At 34.8% G+C, this 27,151-nt stretch overlaps 1 protein-coding gene across 2 annotated transcripts in view; it reads left to right on the plus strand.

Annotated features, from left to right (window-relative positions):
• The window catches only part of CLGN (calmegin), a 48,860-nt gene that overhangs the window by 19,857 nt on the left and 1,852 nt on the right, over nucleotides 1-27,151 (plus strand). For both annotated transcript variants that reach the window (XM_025462299.3, XM_025462300.3), the window contains exons 3-14: nucleotides 17-90; nucleotides 756-814; nucleotides 4,690-4,831; nucleotides 8,927-9,008; nucleotides 10,538-10,730; nucleotides 13,741-13,930; nucleotides 20,741-20,854; nucleotides 21,026-21,176; nucleotides 23,191-23,406; nucleotides 24,612-24,737; nucleotides 24,962-25,121; nucleotides 26,129-26,229. In XM_025462299.3, the coding sequence (XP_025318084.3) occupies nucleotides 17-90; nucleotides 756-814; nucleotides 4,690-4,831; nucleotides 8,927-9,008; nucleotides 10,538-10,730; nucleotides 13,741-13,930; nucleotides 20,741-20,854; nucleotides 21,026-21,176; nucleotides 23,191-23,406; nucleotides 24,612-24,737; nucleotides 24,962-25,121; nucleotides 26,129-26,229 (1,608 nt within the window). The remainder of the gene's footprint in view (nucleotides 1-16; nucleotides 91-755; nucleotides 815-4,689; nucleotides 4,832-8,926; nucleotides 9,009-10,537; nucleotides 10,731-13,740; nucleotides 13,931-20,740; nucleotides 20,855-21,025; nucleotides 21,177-23,190; nucleotides 23,407-24,611; nucleotides 24,738-24,961; nucleotides 25,122-26,128; nucleotides 26,230-27,151) is intronic.

A 27,151-nucleotide genomic window follows, 5' to 3' on the forward strand; every position in this document is an offset into this window, starting at 1 on the left:
AAACTCTATTTTCTAGATTAATTATAAGACACCTCAGCCTATGGGAGAAGTATATTTTACAGAAACTTTTGATAGTGGAAGGTTGGCTGGGTGAGTATTCATTCAATTCTCTTGATTTGTTTTCTTTGATTTAATTAGCTTTTTTGAAGTTTTTGGCTATGGGCCTATGAAAATTGCCTCTTCTACAGAACTATAAAAAATGTTAAAGTACTTTATTTGACAGTGTAAACCAGTACCTTAACACATTTTTGTTGTTGAGAGAAATGTTTAACTTGAAGTCATTTATATAAAGAAAATAATACAAATGAATTATGAGAATAGTAAAAATTTATGACATTTCTTCATTCCTAAAGACAGATATTATGAATCTGATTTCAAATGACATTCAAATTACTGTTCCATTCTAAATATTGGTAAAAAAAATAAATGTTACTATTTATTGATTATTATTTACCAGACACTGCCCCAAGGGGATAGGTAAATACTATCTTTATCTTCATTTTACAGGTGAGGAAACTGAGGCTTAATATATCTTAAATATGATCATACAACTAGTAGATTGTGGATTCCAAACATGATTTAACTGTAGCCTTGCAAGATTCTGTATGGGCATCTTTGTGCAGCCTCTAAGCATTTATTTTTTAATGAGAAGTGACTATTGGGTAGTCTTTTGTTATATTTCCAATATTCATTGTGTCTATAAATTGCTGGTTTTATTTTTAATGATACATATTTGCTTCCATCTTTATTTACAGGTGGGTCTTATCAAAAGCAAAGAAAGATGATACAGATGCAGAGATTTCCATATATGATGGTAAAATATTTATTTAAACTTTCGAGAAAACCAGTACGAGTCCAGAGTTTGCTAGCTTTTGAGATTATATTTCTCTTCAATATATGTAGTCCGGGGCCCCATTTTGCTTCACAGCAGAATGTTCAGTCCTTTGTCTCCTTTCTGATATTTCTGGAAGTCTCTGGGCGATCCATGCTTAAGCCACCATCGGGTTTCCTAACTCGGAAGAATTGAATTTTCATTCCACTGCAGTTAGTCACTACATGTCCAGCAGCAGTATTTCTTTCCCTGGCTCCCGCTGTTCTCTGTTGTTTCATCTCAAGCATGGGCACACTTATATCAAGTTGTAACTGAGGGCAAGATTGTCCTAGCCAGAGCAGAATAGAGGGTAATTTATGAGAGCTACAAGAAATGTGGCTGCTCCTGGAGCTCGGATCTCAGGGCCTTACATCCACTACTATTAGGTCTCTGCTAGGGTTATCTTGAGGGTTAACCATAGAAAGAAAGGTCCTGTATGCAAGAGTCATCTTTTCTTCCCCAAGAGGACTTTTTGGAGTATGAAGGAAGAATTTCTTTCTCTTTGTAGTCTAAAATCAGCCTCCTCCTTGGTTGTATCCTAAAGCAAGATCAGCTTCTTCTCAAGGTGCCTGATCATGGGAATTCCCACTCTCAGAGGACCTCATGCCAATAAGGATGTGACCTCACACGCAGACGCCAACTGGCTGTTACATGAGAACAATAACAAGAACAGTACATGAGATAATAGCATGTGTAGGATGTCACCTATTGACTTCCTTTTCATAGTTTATTTTAGTGTGAGATGAAGATTGTACCTGCATGTCTCCCTTTGCAGTGTTCTCCATCCCAGCACTTCCTTTGGGTTTGTATGTGCTTATATTCTCCATAAAGAGCCCTACCATACACGGATCAAGCAATATTGCATTTAGTCTAAATCCATTTAGAGAAAAGAATAATTTTACTCAAAGAAGCAGGATGTCTGCAGAGATGGAATGCAACCTAAAATATACCCACGGAAATGCACATTATTAAACAGAATGTTTGGCTTAAAACATCTGTGTTTAGGGATGCCGGGAATGGCTCAGTCAGAAGAGAATGCGACCCTTGATCTCAGGGTTGTGCATTCGAGTCCCACACTGGGTGTAGAGGTAACTGAAGCAAAACAAAACAAAACAAAATATTTGAGTAGATATCTGTTTCACATTTGTATTTTAGAAGAATCCATTGAGTTTCCTAAAATTAAGCTGTGGTCTATCTTACAAGTGAGTTTAAATATCTATTTCTTGCTGGACAAAAGTGGCTTTTAATGTTTAAATGAGTTTTTTCTCCAGTTCAAAATTAAAAATTGAACAAGCAAGCAAAAAATCAAACTTATCATCCAGATTTGGTCTATAGTCTCATTAAACAAATATCCATGAAAATAATTTTCTCACAAGTTAGATTTAGTGTAGTTTCTGAATGGCTTTTGTCAATGTCTTGAAAGCAACTTCAGAAAATATGGAATCTGTTAAAGTTTTAGATCCTGAAAATGGTATTTTGGGTATTTATAGTAGTAGCATTGTTTACAAAGTGGTAGGTTGAGGTTAATAATATTAGATTCTTTTGCAGGAGTATTATTCATGGTAGTTAATGGCAGCTTCTTCAGGTGCCACCTGAATAAAGCTCATTCTGAACTTTTCAGGAGAAAGCACACCTATGAAACATGAAACATGCTGGGATATAGAGTTTGCATTTGGAATAAACTCACATTTTCCAGATTGAGTTATTAATAAGGGTATAAATATTGAATAAATACCAGTTATTTAAGTAACCAATTTTCAGGATGTAAAACCATGTGAAATCCTTTTAAAATTGTTATTTTCACCAGAATTGGGATTCCTGGGTGGCTTAGTTGGTTAAGCATCTGACTTGGTTTCTGCTAAGGTCATAATCTCAGGGTCATGGGATGGCTGTGCACTCAGCATGGTGTCTGCTTGGGATTCTCTCTCTCCCTCTGCCCCTTCCCCCACCGACACGCTCTCTTTCTCTCTCTCTCTCTCTTTCTTTTAAAATAAATAAATAAATAAATGAAATCTTAAAAAATTTTTTCTATTTGTACTAGAACTTCTATTCACTGATTGCCTAGAATTTGGCTATGTGATCATTTAATAGAAAGTTATTGATTATTTGGAATTGGGGAAAACCTCTTGTCATTGAGCAATAATTTCCCTGTCACAAGTTTTCTAAAAGTGCTAGATGGTGCCTTTTGCATAGCTGATAAATATATGTGTATAATTGCAAGAAAAAAAGACAAGATAGTTTTAAAAATTCTTTAAATATTCTGAAGATCCTGAAGATAAAGTTATTATTTCCTAAAAGAATACCTTTTGTTTTGCTGAAACCACAGGTTAGTAGTGATAATACAATTTATTATCAATGTGAGAGAAAAAATATCAAATGAACTCAACTTTCTTAGAGAAGTATAGTATAACCAAATTAGGGAGAGAAAAAGGAATAGAAACCTATGAACTTTTAAAAATGCATTTTATAAAGCCCAATAAATTCTGCACAGTGATAGACCAAAAAATACTTTCTGGCTCAGGACTGTTGAGGTTCTTACACTGTTGGTTTTTTGTTTTGTTTTTAGGACGGAAAAAAAGTAATATAAAGAGCAGTAGTGATTCATAAGTGCCTGTCAATATTTGAAGTTGGTATAATACTGGAAAATAGCTAGTTTTTGCTAATTTGATTGTCCTTGGAAAAGGCAATACCTATAATTCTCAAAACTAGAATATTTTATACAAATTAATATGATTTGGTTATTTTCTGTTCTAAAAAAGGAAAAGTCCAACACACAACTTTTGGGCTACAGGCAGCCCGTTGAACTTTACAAGATTTGTAGCCCATTATCTAATTTCAGGAGCTTTCTGATTTAAAACATGGAAAATCCCAGCCCAGAGAGGAGCTAACCAAACTTTACCATATTACAGCTACGTGCTTATCCAGTGCTTGCTACTTTCTTGGCCACAAGTTCTGAGGGCTAATTGGCCTAGCCTGAGAAGAGTGACCTTAACTGGTGTTCATTAGGCATACGGTTTTCAAAATGCCCAGAATAACTTTTTTAAATTTATTTTTTATTATTTTAAGTTTTGTTTAAAATAAATTTTAACATAGAGGCTCAGACTTAACATACATAGGGGCATAGACTTAACATAGGGGCTCAGACTTAACAACCTTAAGATCAAGAGTCACATGCTCTTTCAGCTGAGCCACCCAGGTACCCCTAAATCCCTACAGTAACTTTGGCAAAGTAAGAAAAGTAGCTGATGAGTACCATATATTTCAAAATAAATCACTTGTTGCAAACTGTTTTATTTTGTGTTAAGGATGCTCTTTATCTTATCTGTAATTTAAAAATATCTCATTCTGTTTTATTTTAAAGATTTTATTTATTTGTTCACGAGAGACACAGAGAGGCAGAGACCCAGGCAGAGGGAGAAGCACCCTCCATGCAGGGAGCCCCATGCAGGACTCAATCCCGGGACCCCCGGGGTCACGCCCTGAGCCAAAGGCAGATGCTCAACCACTGAGCCACCCAGGGTCCCCTAAAATATCTCATTTTAAAAATACAGTGTTGATACATCCATGCGACAGACCACGTTTTGTAATTTCATGGTTTGAAAAGGCAGAGAAATATAGTCCAATTTTAGTTAAGAAAATGGAACCACTCTGATAGGAGCCAAAAAGAGCAGACATGCATACAGTTGCAGATATTATTTCTTGTTTTAAAACTTTATTTTTCCCAAATTAGCCTTCATGAAAAAATTGGTCACTGCTGGTCAGTAATTTGTAGGGCAGTGTTTTGAGTTTTAGTTTAATTGCTTTGCTTTATATTTTAGGAAGATGGGAAATAGAAGAATTGAAAGAAAACCGAGTGCCTGGTGACAGAGGGCTGGTACTGAAATCTAGAGCAAAGCATCATGCAATAGCTGCTGTATTAGCAAAACCCTTCATTTTTGCTGACAAACCCTTGATCGTTCAGTAAGTTGTATTGTGTTTTTCAGTACTTTTTCTGAAATTTGTATTAGTTTTATATATTTTGGCTTCTGATTATAGCTATGATGGTTATAAAATGGGCATAAAAATCCAGATTTCGATTTCAATTTCACTTACCTAAATATACAATGCGTGTATACACCTAGATCCTCTGAGGATTTGAGGGAACAGCAGGTTAATTTAAAAATTATGTAATATATACTGTTATATAAAAAATTCTGCCACCATAGGCTGCATAATACAACAATCACTGTTTTTATTTTAACTCTTTTCTTAAAACTACTTGCTCTGCAGATATTAACTTCAGTAAATTCAGACTAGAACCGGAAATGTTACTGTTAAACCAGTTATAAGATTCAGAGGAAACAAATTTCTCTTAGAAAGAATACGTATATGTAGATCAGTATCTTCCAAGCATAGAGCCCTTTTATTTTTTTACTTTTTAAAATTTAAATTCAATTTAATTAACACGTAGTGTATTATTAGTTTCAGAGGTAATTTAGAGATTCGAAGTCGCATAGAACACCCGGTGCTCATCCTATCAGAGGGCACACGTTTTCAGAGACAGTCCTTCTCTCCCCTCCCCCACAACGTGACATAAACTGGCTTTATGATGATGTTGCTTATATGTGTACTGTCATAAAATCAGGTATAAATTCCTCAAGATTCACCTATATAAAATGGGTATAAAACAAAATAAATCTATACAAATCGAATTACAAAGCTGATAAAATTCATATTAAAAACAAAGAAAAGAAAACACATAAATGTTATTTTCTCCCTTATGTTAGAAGATTTGGCTGTCCAAAGTTAAGTACAACACAAAAAAATATCATTACCCATAAAGTATATCACTCTAGAACCCCTTCTTTTTTGTTGTTAATATGTTAAACATGTTCCTGCATAGTATAACTAGAATGCCATTTTGTATTTTAGAATTTTTTGGAAATATGGCATTTGGTATAATTGGCTTAATTTTTCTGTTGTGTTGTTTGGCTTTAGTTGCACTCTCATGTCCATAAATCTAAAATTTTAAATGTCAAAAATTATATGACTATTATTTTAACAAAAATATTTTTATAGGTACTTACTGGAACTAATATTTGAGCTTGATATTATTTGTCATTATTCAGGGTTTGGTTTTTCTTTTTTCTTGGAAGTTTGAAAGTAATCTTATTCTTTTGAAACTTAGTTGAATATAAGATCACTTTCTATTTTGACTGTGGCTTAAATGAAAGGGTAAAGAAGAGTAATAGCATAATATTTTGAGTGAAATGAATCACATTTAGTACTTGTGAAATTACTGAGTAATTGTGAAATTATATCTTGAAAAAAAGAAGAGGATGGCCAAGAAAAATTGAATGGCAGTCTTTGATATGCTTAAAAAATAACTCAAAGAAGGAGAGTGAATGTCTTAATGTTGATAAAATGAAATGGGATAAATAGATTTTAAATTAATAAAAATACTATGAATTCATAATATAACTTTGCTCTAAAGCTGCTTTTCTCAAATGGTGTATGTGTTAATATGCATTATGGGATCACGTAAGTTTCAGAAATGAAGAGTGTCCTATCTGCAGGTCTAGGGAAGCGTATTTGCTTGCGCTTTAAAGAGTTGGAGAAGTTCTGCGTGCAAAAACCTGTTTCTGACTTCAGTACTGTGTTTTCCAGACGTATCTGACCACAGAACTTTCCCCCTAACCATAATTACTGCCTCCTAGGACAGTATGGGGAATGATGCTCTGACTCAAAATAAGAGTGCCACATCCTCTTACACGTCCTCCTTTTCCCTGTGACTAATAACACACATTTCACTGATCTCTAATCTGTGAATCATTTATACTGGGCACAAGTTAATGATTTGAAAACTCTGAAAGTTTGCAGTGTTAAGAAATAGACACAATAATTGGATCTAGGCATATTACAACCACAAAGCTATGTTTATATTTAGAGACACAGTTTACAAAATTATCTTTTTCAGTTCTTAACGTTTTCACAGAACACTTTGTCCTTAGATCACCTATAATAAAACTATCTTTTTATTTTATTTTACCTAAAATAATTAACATTTACTGTTAATTGCCCCTATGCACCATTTCTTTTACTTTATAGTCTTTTTTTTTTAAAGATTATATTTATTTATTCATGAGAGACACAGAGAGAGAAGCAGAGACACAGGCGGAGGGAGAAGCAGGCTCCATGCAGGGAGCCCGATGCTGGACTGATCCCAGGACCCCGGGGTCACGCCCTGGGCCTAAGGCAGGTGCTAAACCGCTGAGCCCCCCAAGGGTCCCACTTTATAGTCTCTAAGAACATGTTCCATGAGAAAAAAAATTCTTTGTCGCTGCCTAGAATAAAAATAGTGACAAGGCTTTGAGGAAAACAAACTGTCCTTTATTTAAAAAGTAGAGAAGAACAAACCCTTTCTTCTGATCATAATAGCAGCTAACATTTTGGGCATCCATCCAGCGCCACGTGTGGCATTATCATTTAAGCATCACAATCTTTTGAGGTCCTCAAGCTGGAGTAACTTGCCCTACCCTAGGTGTTGCTAGAGTAAGTGGCGGAATTAAGAATAAACCTCAGGTCTCTGGCTCCACAGTACATGCTTGTAATCACCGCTTGTAGGCTTCTTGAGAAGCAGAGGAGAAAGTGGGGGAAAAGATCACCCCATAATCTGGCAATGCAGACAATCACTTAAAATTTTACCGTATTTCCTTTGTTCTTTTCAGTGCAAAATATATACACTAATTAGGTTCAAACTGTCAAGAGTTCTGTATGCTATTTTTTGTTTGTTTATTTTTACTTTTGTATCACTGAAGTTTTTTAGAGACATTTTTAACTGCAGCCCTTCCTTAAAATTAGCACTGGTTCCCTGTGCTCCGGGTATTATGCTGAGTGAAGTAAGTCAGTCGGAGAGGGACAAACATTATATGTTCTCATTCATTTGGGGAATATAAATAATAGTGAAAGGGAAAATAAGGGAAGGGAGAAGAAATGTGTGGGAAATATCAGAAAGGGAGACAGAACGTAAAGACTGCTAACTCTGGGAAACGAACTAGGGGTGGTAGAAGGGGAGGAGGGCGGGGGGTGGGAGTGAATGGGTGACGGGCACTGGGGGTTATTCTGTATGTTAGTAAATTGAACACCAATAAAAAAAAATAAATTAATAAAAAAAAATAAAAAATAAATAAAATTTATTCTTACAAAAAAAAAAAAATTAGCACTGTTTCCTGTTGCTTCTCTGGTTTTCATTTCTTTCTTTTAATTCACCAAACCAAGTAAACAACCATTTTGGTTCTTACTGGTTTTCACCCTGAGGGCTCTTTCATTGATTATTTCACATGTAATTCATCAGTTTACCAAAAATTTCTCCCAGATACTGCTTCCAATATCTACTGCCTAAACAAGACTATTTCCTTTAAAAACACAAAACAACAAAAAAATCTTTTGCTGAAAATCACAGCGTTGTAAATCCATGAAAAGGCTCTCACATCAGCTTACTCTTTCAGTTGTTTTTCTGTATTTCCTGACTGCTAAGGTCTGAAAATAGTCCAGGTTATTGATTGAGATCATGAAATTTATTTGCTGGAGGTACTTAATTAAATGTACAAGTTATTTAATATGGTTTAGATGTAGTTGAACTAAAATACAAATTAGTGAACTGGATGTATCTATCAGAAATTTCTTAGAAATCTGTTACTATAGCTATGGTCCTCATCATTTTTGTTTTTTTTTTTATAAAGAAATATGCATAGTGTATACTTTATCTAAATTTGAAATTTCCTATTATATTTTTAAAGTATCTTATTCTTAATTCAGCAGTTTTGATGGAAAAAATATTTCAATGAGTTGGTTGGCTTTTCTATAGTTGATGGCAATCATTCTATTTTTAATATTTTAAGGATGTGCATAGAAAAACATTTCAGCTTATTCCCTACATGTTGTTAGATATGCTTTGTGAGAGCTTTCTGGTAATGTAAAAACATTTATGTTAAATGAATTGAGAGTAATACATAGATTTTGAAGAGCAATTAGCAATTATTTATCAGCAGTATGATTCTTTTTCCCTTCATTTAGATATGAAGTAAATTTTCAAGATGGTATTGATTGTGGAGGTGCATACATTAAACTCCTAGCAGACACTGATGGTTTGAATCTGGTATGATATTTTAATGTTTAAGAAAACCTTATTAAAGTTAATATTTTTAAGGAGTAATTAAGAAAACTGAAATTTCTGTTATCAACTGAAATAAAAAAGAACCTTAAAAATCTTTAACCAGGGTGACTTTGTATAACTTTAAGAGTGTGCCTTTAAGTTTCATTCGTAGCTATGTTACTTGATGGCATTGGTTTTGTTTTGTTTTTTTTTTGTTTTTTTGTTTTTTATGGCATTGGTTTTATAATCTTTAGCAACATAATAAAATTTGCCCTATAATACAGTAAAAAAATACCATGGTGCTTATAAATGTCATTGAGAGATCAGTTAGTTATTATTATTATTATTATTATTATTATTATTATTATATTTATTTTTTTTTACAAATTAAGAATCAAAAGTTTGGCTCAGATAAGTAAAATAACAGAGCAAAGCAGTAAAATGAAATGGCCAAAGAACCTAATAAAAAAGGTGGGCCGGTTCAGGAGTTGGCAGTCCACAAAAAAATAACCGGGTTAGAAATGTTTTCATAATGAAGCAAGTGTATTGGGTTGGAGACATTTCTTGTCGCATTCTTCTGCAGGGCGGGGGGCTGTGTCGGGGCTTCTGCGTAACAGAATAAGGAAAATGGAACACCGGTGACATATTTGTCAGAATGCAGGGCCATGGCTAGGCTGTAAAAACATGGATTAGAGAATCCATGTTACTATTATTAAAATTAGTTAAAGGGGAGGCCAGTGAATGTTGCAGTGTAGGTTGAAGCTCTTGTTTTGGGCACTGTCAGGGGACTATGACTCAAAGGTATAATGGCATAATAAATGCTCAGCATTTTTCTAAGCATTTTATCTGATTAACTCAGTTAATCCTCAGAGAAACCTTATAAGGTAGGTACAACTATTACTTCCATATATGAGAAGTAATGGGAACAGGACAACAAAAGCTAAGAAAGTTACTCAGGGCCACATACAACTGGCTAAGTGGCAGGGGTAGGATTTGAACCCCAGTATCTGACAACATATCCTATGCTTTTAACTAATAGACCAGGCCAAATAAAGAGAAACTACTAGTAGTAAAACAGGGAGCGTGTCTCTGTGTCTGTTTTTGTGTCTGAATCTCTCTTCACTCTGTGCTCAGGAAGGTCGTTTCCTGGTGTTTTCTTGAAAAACAGTAATGGGTAATTATTGTAGTCTTAAGGTCATAAGTATGCTTTCCTCTATGCTTAATTTTCTTAACAAAATATTAATAGTACAGAGTTACATAAAGTAATTAAAGCTTATTATGATGTTGCTAGGGTGGTTTCAGCTTCTCCTACATTTTCAGGAAGGAAGGAGCATGTGTATTTTTAAAAAAAATCTGTTTTTGAAGTAAAAATGGTCTTTTCTCTACATCCTTTATTGTCATTTGTGTCAAATAATGCTTTGGTGGATTAGCATTTAATACATTTTTATGACCTCTACTCAATTGGATACAATAGGAAGATTCATTAAATTCTCTAATTCTGGACTAATCCCAACACTCATCTCTCTTTTAAGGAAAACTTTTATGATAAAACATCCTATACCATTATGTTTGGACCAGATAAATGTGGAGAAGATTATAAACTTCATTTCATCTTCAGACACAAACATCCTAAAACTGGAGTTTTTGAAGAGAAACATGCCAAACCTCCAGATGTAGACCTTAAAAAGTTCTTTACAGACAGGAAGACTCATCTTTATACCCTTGGTATATCCTTTTAATTAATTCATTAACTCAAAAATATTTACTGACTACTGACATTTTCATGGCAGGTGCTTTGGGAGAAACCAACATGGATCCTACCCTTAAGGAGCTTCTCTTTTCAAGATAATTATAATGCTTATAGTGTAGGTAGAAAGTAAAGTGCCGTATGAGAGGTGCAGATGAGGTGAGAGTTCAAAAGCAATGTTACTTCCAGTTTGGAGACTCGGAGAAAACTTAGTAAAGGAGATTATATATGAATTAGTCCTAAAGTGTGGATAGAACATGGAAAATAAGAGAAGAAAAGGATGTTTCAGGTGCTGTGACACTAGTGGTGCCGTAAGAACAGGAAACTGGAAAATAAGGTGAAAGAGGAAGGTCCTCGATGCCAAGTGAAGAAGCTTAGACTTTATAGACCGTTGTGATTACGGTTCAGTCCTACCTCATGGTTGTTGTGGCACAGATATTTAAACTTTGAAAGAGAAAGCATTGAGCAACGATTATGTCCCCATACCCAGCTTTACTTTAGGAAATAGGAGTTTCCATAGACATTAAGGGGAAGGAACATTACAAGGGCTTGTTTCTCCTCTTACCAAGTGCGTATGGTTGTGGAACTTTGATGTTTCCATGATTGTTTAAAATCCTAGCACGTCGGAACCTGACTAGACAACTCTATCCAGGACTAAGGTATTTTATTTATTTATTTATTTATTTATTTATTTATTTATTTATTTATTTATTTATTTTTGGTATTTTAGTTTCCTTTCCAAAGACTACAGTTGTAGAAACATTCATAACATTCATGTCATCTGCCAAGGCAATGACCAATTTTATTTTTAATGTCAGCATTGATACCCAAGAGCTTTTTTTTTTTTTTTTTTTTTTTTTGAAATTAGAAAACAGGAACTGGATGTTTTGGGCCACATAAGCTGTAGAAGTAATGAGAAATTGTAACTAGAACAGAAGAAATGAATCTCATTAGACTTTGTACAAACTTGGTGAAAAGCAACTTGGTGTAATATATCAAAGGCCGTAAGTTTATGTGTTTAGAAACCACAATTCCGTTTTCAGGAATTTATCCACAGAAAATAACCCAGAAGAAACAAAATGCACTATGTGTGAAAATATACTGCAAATTTAAAGCAGCTCGAATCCTACAGTGGGAATTTTACGTACGAGAATAATAACTGGAAGTATTTAGCAACAGGGGAAAATGTTTATAATTTTAAAATGTTAAAAGAAAATGAGATTCAAAGTGGAGGTACATCATCATAGTGGCCATTAGGCAATTTATACAAACAGAAAGACCAGGAAAAAAAAGGATTAATTGTCATTAGTTACCTGACACATAGCACGTACTTAGTTTAGAGTCATCATGTGAGGTGAGAAGTTTCTATTTTACCTTAACTTAGGGTAAGTAACTTGCTCTAAGAAGTAAAAGTAACTGGTAAGACTGGACTTGAAATTCAAATCTGACTCTTAAACATTTTTTTCTTACTACTTTACACAAAAACTTTGTTGTATTAGGATTATGGAATGACTTTTGAAACAATTTTCCATATTACTATTATGTTTTTATAACATCATTTTGTAGTTGTTTTAAGAACCTTACGGAGTACCTTTAAGGGCTTTATACTCCAATGCCTTTCATTGCAAATTCATGTAAAATATTTAATAACAGTTTTAGACAAAGATGGCTTTTTCACATATGAATACTTGTCAGATGCTTTTTTGTTTTAAGTAATTTTTTAAGAATTTCAGTTGCAGAATCTATTCACATTCTTTTCAAGATTTTTCTTGCGAAATGCCTTTTTTTGAATTAGGAAAAATCTAATACTTTTTTACATTTGAGATCTTACTCTTAGCTCTGCTTAAACCTTGACTTTTTCCTTTGTGTATAGTATAGTTTTATACTCTCGGCTATAATAGAAGAGGAAATATTGAAGGAAAAAGGGAAGGGAGAGAACATTGAGTGTGTTTGTGTCATTTGCGTTTGAGTATAAATTGCAGTATTAATTCCGAGATAAGTAATTTGGGGTTGTAACTAAAACCTCTGGAAATTGGTCTTGCCTCACAACTATTCCTTCAGGAAGCGGTAGCCCACTTACTAATTAAGTTAGGATGGCCCTGACATTCATTGACAGCTCCACTGCCTTAGTTTACTGAAAGGAAATCCTAGGTATCTGTTTTCATCTACCATCCTTTCCAAAGACACAGAGTTTATTAGTGACCCCATCTCCCAAATTTACAGGAAGAGGAGAGACCTTTTATTTTGTCATTACAATAGAAAAGGGGGTTCTTTATGAAACTTTTGGCTTGAGTACTTTTAGAGAGTTAGAACTCACCTCCGAACAAACGTGAGTGTGAGCTTGAATATTTTCAGTCAGCCTTAAGATACACTACAGTGTATGAATCATTGAATTTGAAGTGTCAATGAACTTTAAAACTTTCTAGGAAATGGTAGTAATGTATCAATGTGAATTTTCTGATTTTGGTAACTAGATTGGCGTTACGTAGGAAAATGTCCTCGTATGTAGAAAATATACATTAAAGCATTCCAGGATGATGTATATGAGGTCAGTAACTTACTCTCAAGTGGTTCTTGAAAAAAGCTCCTTACAGTGCACTTGGTGACTTTTGAAGTTTGAGATGGTTTCAAAAAAGTTATTTTGAAATGCTGAAGAAGATTGGGTTGCATTCTGTAATTACACAAAAGTGAAGTTGACTGGTTGTGTGAGTGCCAAACTGACTTAGCTATTGGCTATTCTTTACTTGAGAAGTAATGGAGGATTTTATTAAATTATTATTACTTAAGACAAAATTTTATCTTTGGTTTTAGAAAACATTATACCTGGTGATCTCAGGATGTTTTGATTGAATATATTGTAATTCCTCTATTTCTGGTTGAGAAAAATATTTACCCATGGAATTTAGGGTAATTTTATTATTTAGAAGATGGTCTTGAAAATGTCAGTCATTCTGATAAGTGTAATAATATATTTAAATTGGTCTTTAGTGATGAATCCAGATGACACATTTGAAGTACTAATTGATCAAGTAGTTGTAAACCAAGGAAGCCTCCTAGAAGATGTGGTTCCTCCTATCAATCCTCCCAAAGAAATTGAAGACCCCAGTGATAAAAAGCCTGATGAATGGGATGAAAGAGCAAAAATCCCTGATCCTTCTGCTGTCAAACCAGAAGACTGGTAAGCGAAGAATTCAGTAGCAAAGCATTAGCTGGTGTAATTCAGTAATGAGATACTGCATATAAGCGAAGTTTACAACCAGTGAAGCATACTCTTTTAAACATCAAAATTATATATTTTGACTATTTGGGGTGAAGTATTTTTCTACGATCGATTTTGTTGGGGCATCTGGGTGGCTCAGTTGGTTAAACATCTGCCCGACTCTAGATTTCGGCTCAGGTCATGATCTCAGGGTTGAGATCAATCTCAGGGTCGTTGGGCTCTGCACTGGGCATGGAGCCTGCTAAAGACTCTCTCTCTCCCTCTACCCTTATACACCAGCCCCCCCAAAAAAACAAAATAGCTTTTGTATATCCTTACCTTTTAATGATCTTAATTTTCATTTTAATTAATATTTTAATTTTGTTGTCTTTTTCAATATTTTTTATGTTTCTAATGCTGAGGATAGGGAGGATTCCGTGAATCTACAATACCAACACTTTAATTTTAATTCCTAGTTTGATCTTTATCATGTATTCTGTATGAAATATATAGTCTTTTCAGTTAATGATTACTGGCCTTAAAATAGCCATATGTTCAAGATCGTGTACAACTATATAGGACTCACTCATACTAGATTGTGTAGCTGAGTATTTGTGTTGTTTTCATTCTACAGGAATAGGAGTTTTTTTTTTTTCCTTAAATGTACTCAGTTCCTGAGTTCCCATAGCTTTGAGCTCAGATGGCAAGAGATACCATTTTTGTTCACCCTGGCTCATCCTAACTCACTCAGTTCCTAGGGGTCGGGAAACTGGGAGTGGCTAGCTGACTGGTTCTGGCTCAGGCTCTCTCCTGAGGTTGGACTCAGGCATTCATCTGAAGGTTTGACTCTAGCTGCTGGAGGATCCGCTTCACTTTTTAGCTGGCTTATGTGGCTGTTGTCACGAAGTTTCAGTGCCTCGCCAGGTGGCCTCTCCTTCTGGTTCCCCCGAAGGGAGAGAGAAAGTGCAACCACAGAAATTATAATGTCTTTTATAACCTATCTCTGAAGTGACCTGTCCTCACTTGAGCACCTCAGCTGATTCTGTTTGTCACATTTCGGACTAACCTGCCTGGTACATTTGGGAGGGGACTACACAAAGGTATAGATAGTAAGTATGATCTTATTTTTTATTATTTTAGAGGGGAAAGGGGCAGAGGGAGAGGGGGAAAGAGAATCTTAAGCAGGATCCACGCTCCATCTCACAAGCCTGAAGTCATGACCTGAGCCAGAATCAAGAGTTGGACATTTAACTGAGCCACCCAGGTGCCCCACTCACTGTGATTTTAAAAAGTTCTGTTCTTAGTTTAATGAGTTTTGTGTTTTTTTTCCATAATTGGGTGTTGGATTTATAAAGTGCTTTTGTATAGCTGTTGAGATGACCATGTGGGTTTTCTCTTTTATTTTTTTAGTATAGTGTATTATGGTGATTGATTTTCAATATTAGGCTAACGTTGCAGCAGTCCTCGTTGTCAGCAAATATTGACCTTTTTATATTTCCTGGATTCTAATTGCATGTCAGATTTATCAAAATATAATTTTCATGTAGGTTAATTCATTTATTTTAGATATACAGTTCCATGTGTATTGACAGACATGGACAGTGATGTAACTACTACCACAATTGTGATATGGAATATTTCCATCACCCCCAAAAGGTCCCTTGTATTTGTAATCAGTTCCTTCCACCCTTATCTCCTGTAACCAATGATCTGATTTCTGTCTTTTAGAGCTTTGCCTTTTCCAGAATATCCTATAAAATGGAATCATATGGTATATAGCTTTTGTTTCTGGTTTCTTTCACTTAGAATAATACTTTTTGAAATTCATCCATAGTTTTGCTTATATCAGTAGTTAGTTTTGTTTTAGGGATTTGTAGAGATTGCAGAGATTTATTTGTAGAGATTTATTTTATTTGTTCAGTCACACATTGATGGAAATTTTGGTTGTTTCCAGTTTGGGGCAATTATGAATAAAGCTGTTATAAATGTGGACAGGGCTTTGTGTGAACATAATTTTTCCTTTTTCTTGGGTAAATACCTAGGAGCTGAGACTGTAGTCCTCTAAAAGCTTAACTAGGAATGGAACCACTTTCAGTCCACTCAAGCAGGTTTTGGCAAGGTTCTGTTTCTCAAGGGACTGAATTGTCATTGTTGGACTGAGAGCCTCAATTCCTTGCTGGATGTTAGCCAGAGTCCTCCCTTGGTTCCTTGCCAATCTAGGTCTCTCCATAGAGTAGCTCACAATATGATAGGCTCCCTTCAAGGAAGCAAAACCGAGTGAAGAGAGGGTGCAGAGAAGATGAAAGTCACAATCCATACTGGGTTAACAGTGTCCTCCAAAAATCCGTATCTACCCAGAACTTATGATTATGACTTTATTTGGAATTAGGGTCTTTGCAGATGTAATCAAGTTAAGATGAGGTCATACTGAATTAGGATGGGCCCTAAATCCAATATGGTTGGTGTTGTTAGAAGAAGAGGGAAATTTGGACAGGTACACACAGGGAGACCACCGTGTGACAACTAAGGCAGAAATTAAAGTGATGCATCAACAAGCCAGGGAATGCCAAGTGTTGCCAGCAGACACTAGGAGCTAAGGAGGAGCAAAGAAGGTTCCTCCCTGAGAGCCTTCAGGGAGAACATGGTCCTATCAAAAATCTGGATTTTGGACTTCTAGTCTCCAGAGTTCTCAGATAATAAACCTCTGTCATTTTCAGGCTGCAGTTTGTAGTACTTTGTTACAGCAGCCTCAGGACACTAATATTTGGTCTTTTATTACTTAATCTTGGAGGTAACATCCCATCGGTAATTTCTGTTCATCAGTAGCGAGTTCTTAGATCCAACCCACACTCCAGGAGAGGAACACACATGGGCATGAGGACTGGGAGGCAGGGATCGTTGGAAACTATTCCAGAAGCCCCCTGCCTCAGTCCTGGCCCATACCCATTCCTGATTGCAGCCTGTCCAAGAGCCTGAGCAGAGGACCCAGTAAGGGAGGTACCCAGAATCAGACACTTCAGTAATAAACATTATTTTTAAGCCCCTAAATTTTGGGGTTATATAGCAATAGGCAATTGGTGCAGGTATGTCCTCTCACTCTGAGGATTGTTCTAATTTTCTTAATAGAGAACAAAGTTTTAAATTTTTATGAAGTTCACTTTGTCAAGATTTGTCTTTGGTGATTCATGACTTTAGTGTCTTACCTAGGAAATCTTTGCCCAAATGAGTGTTACAGAGATTCGTGCTTTTTTTTCTAGACAAATAATTTGGAGTAAAACTCTGTTCTAGGTTAATTGTATGTAGTGTGAGATCTAAATCAAGATCAATTTTTTAAAAAATATGGATGTCTAATTGTTTCAACACCTCTTGTCATCATTAATATCTGTAATGATCTATACTGATGACTCCTCTTTCATTTCTAGTATGGTAATTTGTGTTTTTTTCTTGATGTGTCTAACTAGAGATTTATCAATTTTATTCATTTTTTGAAGAATTGGCTTTTGTCTTAGTTTTTCCCCTCTATTGACTTTTTAAATACTTGTTTTTTTCTTCTTACTTTGAAGCAAATAACTGCTTCTTTTTTTTTTAGCCTTATTAAATTAGAAAATCTCTTTCAGTAGAAGTAGCTATAAACTTTCTCTAAACACTGCTTTAACTATGTTTCACAAATGTATGTCACCTACAAGAACATTCAGGTCATACTGTTTTCTAATTTCACTAGTGATTTTTTTTCTTTGATTCATGTGTTTTTAAATGTGTTGCTTTGGTGGCAATTATTTATGGATTCCCCAGAAGTTTAATTACTTTGATTTTCATTTTGACTCCCAATTTTTAATTCTATTGTCAGAAAGTTTACAAATGTCAACTATGTCATGTGGTTGATATATTTATAGGTTTTCAGTCTGTTCCCTTACTGAGAGAAGAATATTAAAATCTTTAACTATGATGGTAGATTTGTCTATATCTTTTGAATTCTGTTAGTTTTTGCTTCATGTATTTTGAAGGTCTGTTACTCCATCTTTTTGCAGTATTTCATGTGAGGAACTAAACACTTTATTATTATAGAATAATATCCTTCTTTATAAACTCTTGTAATATTTTGTCTTGATGTCTGTTTTAGTCTCATACTAAGTCAACAGTCCTGCTTTCTTTTAAATCATGTTTCCATTGAATATTATTTTCCATTGTTTACCTGTAAGCTATATATACCTTTATTTTTAAACTGATTTGCTAGTAGGCAACCTATATGTGGAGCTTGTCTTTTAAGTGGAGTGTTTTAAACCATCTACATTTAATGTAATTATTAATATGGTTGGATATAAATTATGCTTATTTTCTTTTCTTACTACTTGTTTTCTGTTTGTCCCATATATTCTGTGGTCCTTTATAAGGTATTTTTTTCCCTAAATTCTTTTAGATTGAGTTATTTTGTTTTCTTTTATTTTAGTCTCCTATTTTTTCTTTTCTCTTGGCATATTACCTTTTCCTCTGTGGTTTACTGTTTTAGTGTTGCTGTAAGTTTTATGATATTCATCTTTAACTTATTTCAGTCTACTGTCATCATACCACTTTACATCTAAGTTAATCTTATAAGGGCCTTATATTTTCCTCTTTCATGCTGCTATCATACACTTACTTCTATCTATACTATGAAGGCCACATATATTTATTTTGCAGTCAGTGTCTTTTGATCAGACAATTATTAGGGGAAAAGTTCTTTTATTTACCCTCATAGTTATCATTTCTGGTACTCTTCTGTAGATACACATTTTCATCTGTTATTATTTTCCTTCTGCCTAGTAAACTTCCCAACATATTGTGACATATGTCTGCTGTCATTGAATCCTCTCAACTTTTAATTATCTGAAACTTTATTTTACCTTAATTTTGGAAGGCTGTTTTTACTATTGAATTGCAGGTTGATAGTTATTTTATTTTTTAATTTATTCATGAGAGACACAGAGAGAGAGAGGCAGAGACACAGGCAGAGGGAGAAGCAGGCTCCAAGCAGGGAGCTCCATGTGGGACTCCATCCCAGTCTCCAGGATCACACCCTGGGCTGAAGGCGGAGCTAAACCGCTGAGCCACCCAGGCTGCCCCATAGTTATTTTAAAACCATAATTTCTTGCGTTGTCTTGAGGAAGCTTGAATTGTTTCTGATAAGTCAGTTGTTATTCTCATCCTTTTTCTCCTTTACCTAATATGTAATTTTTTCCTGTTTGGTTTTAAGATTTATTATTACTGATTTTCAACAGTTTGGTTTTGTGTATATGTGTTTGCTTTGGTTTACTTTGCTTCTGAGCTTTTTGGCATATAGCTGTATAGTTTGTATCAAATTTGGGTAATATTTGGCCATTATTTCTTTAAATATTTATATGTGTCTCCCCTTTCTTTGGAACATCATGTAAAATGTATGTTTACATTTACATGATGTCACAGGTTACTGAGGATCTATTCATTTTTAAAAAGATTTTATTTGTTGGGGGGGCAGGAGCAGGATGAGGAGGGGCAGAGGGAAAGCAGACTTCCTGCTGAGCAGGGAGCCTGATGAGAGGCTCAAGGCTAAGTCCCAGGACTCTGGGATCATGACCTGAGCCAAAAGCAGACTTTAACTGATTGAGCCACCCACACACCCCTGTTCATTTTTTAAACCAATTTTTTTTCTCTCTGCTTCATTTTGGAAAATGTCTACTCCTATTTCAAATTCTTACTTGTTTGTAAACATTGGGGTTACTACGTACTCAGAAATAAGAGTGTTGCTTCTGGATAACCAAAAGTGTTTACTTGTTAACTCTCTTGTAGATAAAGAGAGATTCTGATTAGTGATAAAAATGTCTTTGCCTTCAAGCAAATAGTATAATAGGGAAACAACCTTTATAAGGTAGGAAGAACAGTATAGTTTTTTAAAAAACTAATAAAAAGTCACTTATTAATGCATAACTTTCATGAATTCACTTTCAGAAAAGGGTAGGACTACAATCCTTCATGTGGATTGTCTTACATTGCTTCATATTTGTTTACCCATAAAAAGTAAGGCTGAGAAAGAAGATTGCCCTTAAATAAGAGAAATGGGTTATGATAACCTTTTTCCAATTGGTGATACCTGTTAGAATTTGTTTTATAAACTGCTAAAAGAAATGTTCCCTTAAAATTTTAAACTCTAATAGTTACTCTGAACCCTGACAGACTTAAGATAACATTGATATCAGGCAAGTACAAGTCTTTAGTTACAGGGAGTTGATTATTTGAGTTTATCTTACTTAGGTTTGTTTGAAAAATCATACTGTAACCTCTTGTTTAAAATTTTTACTTTTCTATAAAGATGAAAATTATCATTAGGAGTTCTATTCAGTACTTAATATGATTATTTTTATATATTTTAGAATTTGTTTTCTAAGTGTTTTTAAATGAAAATACTAAATTACGGGACACCTGGGTGACTCAGTGGTTGAGTGTCTGCCTTTGTCTGAGGTTGTGATCCTGCAGTCCTAGGATCAAGTTCCACATCAGACTCCCCACGAGGAGTCTGCTTCTCCCTATGCCTGTGTCTCTGCTTCTCTCTCTGTGTGTCTCTCATGAATAAATAAATAAAAAAATTTAAAACAAATTATAAAAAATAAAAAGTGACAAGTTAGCAGAAGATTTTGGCGAATGAGAGATGGGGGAAGTAGCAGGCACAAAAGACAGAAGGGTAGGAAATACCGGTTGAATATCTTCTGAATTTTGTAACATATGTATTTTTAAACTTTTTGAATAATTAATACTTGGCACAAAATACTCTATTTCCAGGGATGAAAGTGAACCTGCCCAAATAGAAGATTTAAGTGTTGTTAAACCTGATGGCTGGCTTGATGATGAACCAAAATTTATTCCAGATCCAAATGCTGAAAAACCTGATGACTGGTAAATATTCTTCATCTTCAAATGTCAATTTCTTTCTTGCTTTGTGCTACTAGTTCATGTGACTTACAGGAGAGACTTGAAGCTACTATACTTGAGGTCACTATAAATGCATAGATACACATTTTCGTCTGTAAAGCTTTTATGTTGAATTTTTTCCCCTACTTTCCTAAGGAATGAAGACATGGATGGAGAATGGGAGGCACCTCGTATTTCTAATCCAGCATGTCGAATTGGGTGTGGTGAGTGGTCACCTCCCATGATAGATAATCCCAAATACAAAGGAGTATGGAGACCTCCAATGATAGATAATCCTAACTACCAGGTAATAACCACTTCTTCCAATTCCACAGTCAAGTTTAAAATGCTGTGATATTTCTATTCTGTATCTAGTTGTTATTAATGTCATGTTGGGAGACGCCTGGGTGGCACAGTCGGTTAAGCCTTTGGCTAAGTTGTGATTCCAGGGTCCTGGGATTGGCTCCAGCTTCCTGTTCAGTGGGTTGTCTGCTTTTCCCTATCACTCCGTCAATACCCCGCTTGTCCTCTCTCTTAAATAAATAAATAAATAAATAAATAAATAAATAAATAAAATATTTTTAAAAATAATGTTAACTTTTAGAAATTTGATTTGTAATAGTATGCATTAACTATTTAAGAAGTCAAAGAAAATAGACTCCAACTAATTTATATTTAAAAAGTAAAGTATTCTTGGGGCACCTGGCTGGCTCAGTCCATAGAGTATGTGACTTTTGATTTCTGCCTCATGAGTGCAGGCCCCATGGTGGGCATAGAATTTACTTTTAAAAAATTTTTAAGTATTCTTTATGTGATTTTCTGGGGGAATAATATTAAGAACTAAAGATCAGTGACTTCATACTATATTTTTCCCTGGTAACTGATGATCACTCTTATTCTATTTTAGAATTAGACATAAGAAATGAGTTCTGATCAGAAGACCTCATGTTGTACATTTTAGTAATTAATGCCTGTATTTAATTAATATGCTCCTTACTTTCTGGTGCTGTTAAACTATAGATTTTTTAAAATATGAATTAGATATCTTTTGATTGTACCTAGATTTTTGGGTAGAAATATCCATGTTGTCCATTTAACCCTGTAGTTTTATTTAATTACTCATTGATATTTTCTAATATTTATTATATGGATGCAGTGACATATTCCAATTTGTTTACTGTTTTTTTTTTCATAGCATTTATCACATAATATTTATTTTGGTAACTTCTTTGTTGAATCTCTGCCTCCCTCATTGCTTTAGATTTAATAATAGAGGGTCCATGTCTTTCTTGACTGTGCCATTCTGTCCCTAGCATCTGGCACTGTGCCTGGCACAGAATAGATACATATGATGGCGGAGTGAATGAGTAATCATATTGTTGAATTTTTTTGATTTGGTTAAGTTTAATCATTTAAAATCTAGTGGAACTTTTATGTTGAGGTTTTTTTTTTTTTCTGAGGCTCAACCATGTCTGATCATTGATGCCCATGGTGAGTATATGATAAGAGGAGTGGCTTCACATCTGCCTCCGGCTCAGGTCAGGATCCTGGAGGTCTGCGATAGAGTCTCACATCCACCTGCTTTCCTGCTCAATGAGAAGTCTGCTTCTCCCTCTCCCTCTGCCCCTACCCCTGCTTGTGCTCTCTCTCAAACAAATAATTTTTTTAAAGGTACTTTATAAAAAAATTAAAATAAGTGTCTTCATATTTACCATACCGTGATCTCTCTGATTTGGGCAATTTTAATGACTTCTTGCCTTGGATAACTTCACTAAACGTAAAAAAAACTTATCTAAAAATAGTATCAGTTACTAGTGAAATTTAATTACCCAAGTTTCTGTGTGTTGTGTGTTGGATTTTCACTTTGCCTTTTTTTGCAGTTTCAGGTCAGTTTTATTCATAGGGAACATTGTGTACAGAATGAGAAGAAACAAATATTTATTTCCAATAAGTTGCTAATGAATTCTTGTCAGCTAATGTTTTCTTTTTTCTCCAATTAGTACTGCTGATTTCATTCAACAGTATTTTTTTCTTTTTAGGAGAGAGAGTGTGCATGCTGGGGTGGGGGAGGGGGGAGAGAGGCAGGGGAGGGGCAGAGAGAGAGGGAGAGAGAGAACCCCAAACAGGCTCCACATCCAGCTTGGATCCTGACATGGGGCTGATCTCACAACCCTGCAACCGTTAGCTGAGCTGAAATCAAGAGTTGGACACTTCACTGACTGGGCCACCCAGGTGTCCCATCAACAGCAATGGCTTCTTGAATAGCATTTATAATGAGATTATTTTATTTGAAAATGTCTTTAAATTATGTTTTCTTCTAGGGAATCTGGAGTCCTCGAAAAATCCCGAATCCAGATTATTTTGAAGATGATCATCCATTTCTTCTGACTTCTTTCCGTGCTCTTGGTTTAGAGCTTTGGTCTATGACCTCTAATATTTACTTTGATAATTTTATTATCTGCTCGGAAAAGGAAACAGCAGATCGCTGGGCTGCAGATGGGTGGGGAGTGAAGATACTGGTAGCAAATGCTAACGAGGTACAGTATTTATCATAGAGTAGTCACAGGACTTGGTCCTGATTATAGGTTATACAAATGACCCTTTAAAGGTAAATGAATATGTAGTCATTACTACATGTACTTAAATAAATTTGTCGGTAAAATATTTAGCCTTATTATGATGCAAGTTCATCATGAACTATATACATATGTGTATGTCTTCATTAAATTATGATAGCATAATGGGATTTAATTGCCTACTTGCTGTTTATAAGGATACTACTTAATATCCTGATCACCTTGTCAATTCAAGGCCGAAGTGTAATAGTAATCTAAATAGTATTCTTTATGAATTTTAACTACTTTTCACTTAGAGGAGTACAGAGAATTTTAAAATTTATTATTATTATGTTCAGTGCTTTTTTACTCAAATCTTAACACTATTTACAAATATTTCAACACAATGCACCTTGGAGAATATATCTTTAAAACCAATTACCATAAGAAAAAATACCTTACATTTGGTATCTTTGGACAAACGCCATCAATAGAGTAGGTAAAGAGGTTTTCATATGGAAACTTTTTAAATTAAAACATTTAATCATTTTAGATTTTAAGAGAAAAAGTTTCCTCACTGAAGGTTGCGTGTGAAATTTGTTAATGAAAAGGAAAACACCATAATTCCCAGGTTGATCTTATTAATAAGTTCTTTAAAAGTACAGAATGAATTATCAGAGCATTGTATACATCTAAATGAAGGAGTAGTTCTATCCTTAAGCTTACTAAAAAATAAAATTATAATTCTTGCTGGTAGGTTAGTGATTTCTACCTATGTAGTAACTTATCTTCTACTACAAAATCTCAAACAGTGATACATACTAATAGAGTTTAAACTGTACAGTATGTTGGGACGCCTGGGTGGCTCCGCAGTTGGGCTGAGGGCGTGATCCTGAAGTACCAGATGGAGTCCTGGGATTGAGTCCGCATTGCGCTCCCCATGGGGAGCTGCTTCTCCCTCTACCCGTGTCTCTGCCTCTCTCTCTGTTTCTCATGAATAAATAAATAAAATCTTTAAAAAAGAAATAAACTGTACAGAGTATAAGATGGGAAAATATTTTTAGCCTACAAGTTCATCACTCCTTAATAAACACCTGTGTAAACTAAGTTGGCTTTTTTACAGGCTGTATTTCCTAGTGAATGTTTATAAAATCTGAATTTTATTTTTATGCTTATTTCTTCTATAGCCTGGTATATTTAAACAGTTAATGGCAGCTGCTGAAGAGCGCCCATGGCTTTGGCTCATTTATTTTGTGACAGCAGGGCTTCCAATAGCATTAATTGCTTCATTTTGTTGGCCAAGAAAAGTCAAGGTAAAGAAATGGAATTTTCTTCAATATAAAATAAATGTCATAGTGTTTAGGAGTTCTGTTGAGCAAGTGATCCTTTAAAGCAATAAGCTAAATGTCCTCTAGGTTTTTACTGCTGAGTCACTGTATTTGATACCAGTTGTTGAAAAAAAAAAAAAAAAAACCAAACCCTTTTAAAAAATAAAGCTTTGCTTTTACTAAAAATAGCTTATGTTAAACTACCACAGAAAAAATATGAAGATTCAGAGTATAAAAAGACTGACATATGCAAGCCACAAACAAAGGGAGCACTAGAGCAAGAAGTGAAGGAAAAGAAAGCTGCCCTGGAGAAACCAGTAGACTTGGAAGAAGAAAAAAAGCAAAGTGATGGTGAAACTGTTGAAAAAGGTAGGATAATGATAGTTATAATGGGGACAAAGGTAGGATAGTGTAATAGTGAGTTATAATGGGGACCCTTGTTCATGAAAAGAGCAGAGTATTTGGTAAACAGTAGCCATTACACTTGCTTATTGTCAAATATATACCATCTGAATCCCCATGAATCCGTGACTTCGGCAAGGAGGCGTGAGTAATGCCCCCCGCCTGGGTGTTGTACCCTGAGCAGCCATCCTGCTTACAGTTCTTGTTTTCTAGGAAGAGTTTTAAGAGCAAGTATGAGTCCCATGTGTTGTAGCTGTTTGCCCGGACTTTTCTTGCCGCCAAGAATGTAGGTGAGATGGGAAGTACAGACAGCACAGCCTCTAGGAGAAGAATAGGTTTAAGGCAGGTTAATTGTGGCCATAAAATCAACACCAAGTCCTTTAGTGACTGTTTATTCATCAGTTTATCTTATCAAATGAATAATTTAATGGCTCAAAAGAACTGCTAATCATATGTCTCCTTCCCACCTTATACTAAACTCCTAAACATGTTAGAACTGAAGAAGTGAGGTTTTTGGTGGGTCTTGCACTCATCTAGGTAGAAGTAAAACTGTTGATGTTTGCCAGGTGTCCCAAGCCAAGCTCCAGATTGAGTCCTTACAACTGAAATTATGTTTTAAGCACTGTTTTTAACTTCATAGTTGATGAAACAGTTGACTTAAAAATCATACTCTGAAAAAAAATCTGGACATATGTTTGTGTCCATATATATGCACATACATACATACATGCTTTTTGCATTACATGTAGACTGAATACTTAATAATTTCTTAAACTTGTCTCTTCCCTCAAACATAATGATTCATTTACAAAATGTTATAAAATAATACTTGCAATTAATTTTTTAGAAATTTCTAGTGATAGAAATTGCTTTTAAATATTGGAATTTAAATAAATCTTCCTTATCCTATATATACTTCTCAGTAGCAAAATTTTAATGCAAGTCTTTGCCTGTAACAAAAATCTGTATTCTAGAAGAGGAAGCTGAACCTGAGGAAAAGAGTGAAGAAGAAATTGAAATCATAGAAGGACAAGAAGAAGGTAATAAATCAAATAAGTCTGGATCAGAGGATGAGGTAAGCAGCTCTTTAACAGAAAATACGCTAGATTTTATGTACAATTATCCATGAAAATTTATTTTTTTTTTCATGAAAAATTATTTTAATCAAAACAGTTTGGTTATAGAGAATTTTTTTCAAGGCCATACAGTGCAAGTATTGGCCATATTTCTCCCAAGTTTTCGTAGGATCCTCCATATTGTTTTTAAAATGCATCCATAAAGAAGGCGAGGGCAGCCCGGGTGGCTCAATGGTTTAGCGCTGCCTTCAGCCCAGGGCCTGATCCTGGAGACCCGGGATCGAGTCCGGCGTCAGGCTCCCTGCATGGAGCCTGCTTCTCCCTCTGCCTGTGTCTCTAGCCTCTCTTTCTCTGTGTCTCATAAATAAATGAAATCTTTAAAAAAAAGAAAAAAGGCAAGAAAATACTGTAATTTTTATCATCTTAATACCTAATGGGAAACAGCATAAAGTAAGCCAGGGGTTTACAAAATACAGAGAGCTGCATCTGTAAAAAATTATGACTGTATCATAAAAATACTCTCTTGAAAATTATAATAAACAGACCACTTGAATATTTAAAAGGTAATTCTGTTTATTATAAGATGATTTTCTCTATACCTATTATAAAAACATTCTCATGGTCTGAATAATTCATTGTCACATTTTGTAATATTTCATTCATTGGGTAGTTGATTACTATCTGCCTGATCTGGTGTTTTTTTTTTTTTTTTCTCAAATCTTTAATAAACTAGTTTTCCCATTAACTTAATATGTCTACGCCTTCCTGCATCCTGATATATGATAGAACTTTCCACAGTGCCCGTTTTTTAGTCTGTTATTACAGAATCAGAAACCATCCAGGATGTGTTTCAGACCCAGAGCTTTCTCCTTTTGCACAGGAGAAACCTATCAAAGGCCCGTTCTATCTGCTAACCGTCAG

The sequence above is a fragment of the Canis lupus genome, chromosome 19 (assembly GCF_003254725.2).
Source record: "Canis lupus dingo isolate Sandy chromosome 19, ASM325472v2, whole genome shotgun sequence".
NCBI classification, from domain to species: domain Eukaryota; kingdom Metazoa; phylum Chordata; class Mammalia; order Carnivora; family Canidae; genus Canis; species Canis lupus.